The sequence below is a fragment of the Lottia gigantea genome, assembly GCF_000327385.1.
Source record: "Lottia gigantea unplaced genomic scaffold LOTGIsca_234, whole genome shotgun sequence".
Classification (NCBI taxonomy): domain Eukaryota; kingdom Metazoa; phylum Mollusca; class Gastropoda; family Lottiidae; genus Lottia; species Lottia gigantea.
The window spans coordinates 35,046-40,392 of NW_008708670.1; the positions used below are offsets into that span (position 1 = coordinate 35,046).

Here is a 5,347-nt window from a genome sequence, read left to right on the forward strand (position 1 = left end):
CAGTTAGAAAGAGAGGAAAGTAGAGACGGGCAGTTAGAGGGAAAATAAATAGAGACGGGCAGTTAGAGGGAAAATAAATAGAGACGGGGCAGTTAGAGAGAAAGGAAATGGAGACGGCGCGGCAGCAGAGATAAAGGAAATAGAGACGGGACAGTTAGAGAGAGAGGAAATAGAGACGGGGCAGTTAGAGGGAAAATAAATAGAGACGGGGCAGTTAGAGAGAGAGGTAATAGAGACGGGCCAGTTAGAGAGAGAGAAAATAGAGACGGGACAGTTAGGGAGAAAGGAAATAGAGACGGGGCGGCAGCAGAGAGAAAAGAAGTAGAGACGGGGCAGTTAGAGAGAAAGAAATTAGATACGGGGCAGTTAGAGAGAAAGGAAATTGAGACTGGGCAGTTAGAGAGAAAAGAAATAGAGACGGAACAGTTAGAGAGAAAGGAAATGGAGACTGTGCGGCAGCAGAGATAAAGGACATAGAGACGGGACAGTTAGAAAAAGAGGAAAGTAGAGACGGGCAGTTAGAGGGAAAATAAATAGAGACGGGGCAGTTAGAGAGAAAGGAAATTGAGACGGTGCGGCAGCAGAGATAAAGGAAATAGAGACAGGGCAGTTAGAAAGAGAGGAAATAGAGCGGTAAAGAGAATTGAAGCCTGGACCTTTCGGTTAGCGAGCATGCTTTTAGAGGGAATCGAACTGAAAAAGTAGAGAAGGGTCTATGGGGTATTCTCTTACATTGAGAGGTACTTATTGTACCTCCGTGCAATGCTTCGAATCATAGTAATCCGAAGACTTATTATGGTCCATCTCAAACGGATTTACAACTGTCCTAAACTTACAACTACATTTAGTTTTTAAAAGGTTTTCATAACCATTCACAGTGGTCAAAACAAGTACAGAGAATTCCTTCCCTTGATGTAATACGTATATAAAACGTAACTATTCAATTTTTTAAACATTGATTCCGACGATCTTGACGATGACATATTTTTATGATTCGTTTTGGATGTAGAATATCAAGCTGATTCTGTTACGCTTCCCTTTCGTTATACCACCGCCTTTTCTCAAAATTGCCGTATTTTCCTGGAGATAATTCTAAACAACATACACATTTCAGTGCTTGAAGATTTGAAGTTATCAACTTAGTTAAAAATCATTATGATGAGCTGACAGTTATTGTCATTCGATGTGATGGAACAATACGATTACTGTTGTCTTGATTTAAATAAAGTTGCGTCCCTTTAGCAAACTCTCCAATTTATGGAAGTACATTAATGTAAACATTGCCATTTTATCCTTTATTTCATATTCTTAGACATTTCAGAAAGTGTTGCCTCTCACAGGGTAATTTCAGTTTATGTTATTGTAGATTTGGTTAATTAGCAAAGTATCTAAAAGTTTATTATTTCATCTGTGTTCAGTTTAAAACATGTCATCATGTGAACTTCGTTTGGTGTAACCTTTAATTTTCACATGTAAGCTGGGCCTATTATATTGACAAAATGAGAAGAATCATAAGATCTGTACTTGTATTTAGCTTAAAACAGTACAGTGAAAAACCTCTGGTAATGGCAAGCTTAACCTCACAGACTGATTTGGACGACGTGATTTCACCCGCACAACGCGTCAACAATGGGAAGACACTCACTGATGAAGAAAGGTTCAAGGCAGAGCGTACACCTTCAAGATCCAGATCTGGACGTTCCAGAACGTCAAATGTGTCATGGCAGTCAAACCCTGTTAATGACTTCAAAGGCTAAGATGGCAGCAACCAAATCTCGCCTTCAGTATGTTAAGAGAGAAACTAACATTAAGAAACAACAGGCGCTACTCGATGCAAATTTGACCGTAATTCAACATGAAAAAGAAGCTTCCGTAGCAGAAGCTGAATACAAAGCGATGGAAGAAATGGTGAACTATTCAGACAGTAGCAGCAGTCGTAGTGATTGAGATATAAGAGAAGTGAAAGAAACAAGAACAAGAGATTTCGCTATGAAATCATCGACTCCATATGGTGAAATGCCAGTCTTATCGCCTCAAAATGGTTTACTTCCTAGGGAGGACACTCCACGTGATATACAAACAGTGCCTGGTCGAATCCAATACCAACACTCAACTAATGTGGACAGAATGAACAATTTGTCCCCCACAATTTCAGAAATGTTATGTACCCCCGATCCTGTGCAGACCCAAGCTGACTTGAACCCACCAAGTGCAACCCCATTCCAACCTGTACCAACACAGCATGTTGAAATGCAACGCCCCTCTGTGCATTTACCCATCGTGTCTAATAATTGTAGTTCTCTCCCTTGTCACACTCAGGGTCCAGCTTACACTGATATTGCTAAGCTTATGATTAAGAAAGATTTATTGTTTTCTAAGTTGGTAAAATATAATGACAAACCGGAATTTTTTAGCTCTTGGAAATCAAGTTTTTGTGATGTTATATCTGATCTTGATCTTAAGCCTTTAGAAGAGATTGATCTCTTAATAAAATGGTTAGGTCCAGAATCTTCCAAACAAGCACTAAGTTTAAAAGCTGCCAATCCTGGCAATATTATGAAAGGTCTAAATCGCATTTGGGAACGTTTGAGCGATCGATATGCATCTCCCGAACTAATAGAATCAGCCATTAAGAATAAACTTTCATCTTTCGCAACAATCACATATAAAGAGAATAAACGACTGTATGATTTATGTGATATAGTGTCAGAGATAGAATCTCTTAAGGAGAACGATAGATATAGAACTTTATTTAGTTATTATGACTGTTCAACTGGAGTCTCTCCGATTGTAAGTAAACTACCAGTTGCTTATCAAGAAAAATGGACGCGTGAAGCTGTTAAGTATAAGAAAAGGTAAAAGGTCGCTTACCCACCTTTTAGACATTTCGCCGAATTTTAAGAGATCTTGCTCAGGTTAAAAACGATCCTAGTTTTCATTATGAGAGCACGACTCCGCATATTAAAACCAAACCTCTAACTACGTTTTCGAAGAGAGATTATATGGATATCTCTACTAAAAAGACTGAGACTGTAACCGAACCAAATCGTGGCAAATCCATCTCAAAGGATCTTTGTCCCATTCATCAATCCACCACTGGAGATTCTTTCGCATGAAACCATCTAATGACAAAACGGAATTTTTGTTTCAGAAGGGTTTATGTTTTAAATGTTGTGGACCAAAGAGCCATTTGGCGAAGGACTGTACAGCTAAGGTGCAATGTGAAGTTTGCAAGAGTGCTAAACATCCAACTGCACTGCATAACTCTAAGGACGACAGCACAACTACACACTCCAAAACTGTGATCGATCACGGCGGGGAGAATTCCGTCAATTCAACAGATCAAACTAATGAACAATTAGAAAATGTGAGCTCAAAGTGTACTGAACTTTGTGAGAAACCATTTAATGGGAGATCCTGTGCTAAAGCAGTCTTAGTGAATGTATACCAAGAAGGTTCTGATAAGTATTTACAGACATACGCTTTGATCGATGACCAGAGCAATAAATCTTTGGTCAAGACAGAATTTTTCGATTACTTTGAGGAACGAGGAGATGAGATTGAGTATGCCTTATCTTCGTGTGCTGGTCACTTCATTTCAACTGGACGACGTACCCGTGCTAAATATATGATAGAAGCCGTTGATTACAGCACCAAACTCTACTTGCCTAGGCTGATCGAATGTAATGACATTCCGGACAACAGGAATGAAATTAAAACTCCTGAAGTTTGTTCCTATTACCCTCATTTAGATAAAGTAGAACTTCCCAATATGAACGCCAATGCAGACATTTTACTTTTAATTGGACGTGATTTACTTGAGGCTCACCATGTCTTAGATCAGTGTGTTGGACCTTCAGAAACTCCTGTTGCTCAAAAGCTACCCTTAGGATGGGTGATAATTGGAGAGGTGTGCTTAGGTGAGATCCATCTAGCTGATACAGTGAACGTTAACAAAACCTTTGTACTCCAAAACGATCGACCGTCAATATTTGAACCTTGTGAGAATTCTTTCAAACTTAATGACAATATTTATCAATCTATAGACGATTTAGGAAACTCTGTTTTCATGAGAACACGGAACGACAACAAACTGGGACTGTCGGTGGAAGATAAACAGTTTCTGCAAATTGTTGATGATGGAATTACCAAGAACGCAGCTGGAAACTGGGTCATTCCCCTGCCTTTGCGCAAAGATAGACTACCTATGCCGAGTAATAGAGAGAGTGCATTAAAGAGAACCACTTCATTGGAATTCAGCCTGAAAAAGAATCCTGAAAAGAAAGAACAATTTCGTGAATTTATGCAGAAAATATTCGACAACCAGCATGCAGAGATTGAAAGAAGGAAATCTACGAGTACAAATATCGCATCAAATAGTAAGGCTGTAATGGAAGCCTTTCCCGCGAACGATTTAGCGAAGGATTTTAAAGAACTCAACATCTGAGGTAATCCACCCTTGCAACGAAGTCTTGGAATTTGTTGGAATGTGGCACTAGACGCCTTCACATTTAAAATTTCATCCGATGTGAAACCCTTTACCAGAAGAGGTCTGTTATCTACAGTTAACAGTTTATATGACCCCTTAGGATTCTCTGCTCCCGTTGTAGTACAAGGCAAACTATTCCTACGGAATTGGATATCGGGAACTGATTGGGACGAACCGCTCCCTACAGAGCATGAAGAAATGTGAAATTCTTGGAGACATTCTCGGGTATAATCAAAATTCAACGTTAGTTCTAATCAATTTACAATTCACTAATCCCGCTTATTTTATCAAATATTTCTCATGTTTATTTATTTTATATTTTTGTATTCTTGATTTCTGATTATTTATGTTTTTCATTTATGTAAATTGTACTCTGAGATAATCTAATCCTCCTGAATTATTACTCAGATATAATCAAAATCTAATCCAATATTCCTATAATCCTCAATTGATCAAAGATATGACTCAACTAATTAAGAAATCAAAAATAATCCTAATCCTCAACTGATCAAAGATATGACATGATTCACTCAATAATTTTTAGAAAATCAAAAACCTGTATTAACTGACTACTATATAAATCGCAAATTCAATGTCATTTCATAACCATTCCTCGACACTTGAAAAAGGATAATATTTCGAAAACCGGTTCGTGTCAATTGCGTAAGTTTTTGTTTTACTTGTTATAATTTTTCACATCGTTGTTAGCGTTATTTATCACCTAAATATATATTCTTTTGCATTTTTCATCTTGCTTTATATATCCCCAAACCCAGTTTGACTTATTTGCATAATTTGATCCCAACATTTTCACGCTAGCATATACAGTTTCCTCCTGTTACATCCGCTGTACATTCC

At 38.1% G+C, this 5,347-nt stretch overlaps 2 protein-coding genes across 2 annotated transcripts in view; both read left to right on the forward strand.

Annotated features, from left to right (window-relative positions):
• The window catches only part of LOTGIDRAFT_175029 (hypothetical protein), a gene marked incomplete at both ends in the record, with an annotated part of 6,124 nt that extends 5,656 nt beyond the window's left edge, over positions 1-468 (forward strand). The window contains one exon of the mRNA XM_009055134.1: positions 97-468. Coding sequence (XP_009053382.1) covers positions 97-468 — 372 coding nt within the window. The remainder of the gene's footprint in view (positions 1-96) is intronic.
• Positions 469-2,334: 1,866 nt separating this feature from the next.
• On the forward strand, positions 2,335-2,643 carry LOTGIDRAFT_68935 (hypothetical protein; the record flags this gene model as incomplete). The annotated part of the gene is made up of 1 exon (XM_009055135.1): positions 2,335-2,643. A coding segment is annotated over one exon (309 nt), but the record flags the coding sequence as incomplete, so codon positions are not given.
• Between the last annotated feature and the right edge of the window lie 2,704 nt (positions 2,644-5,347).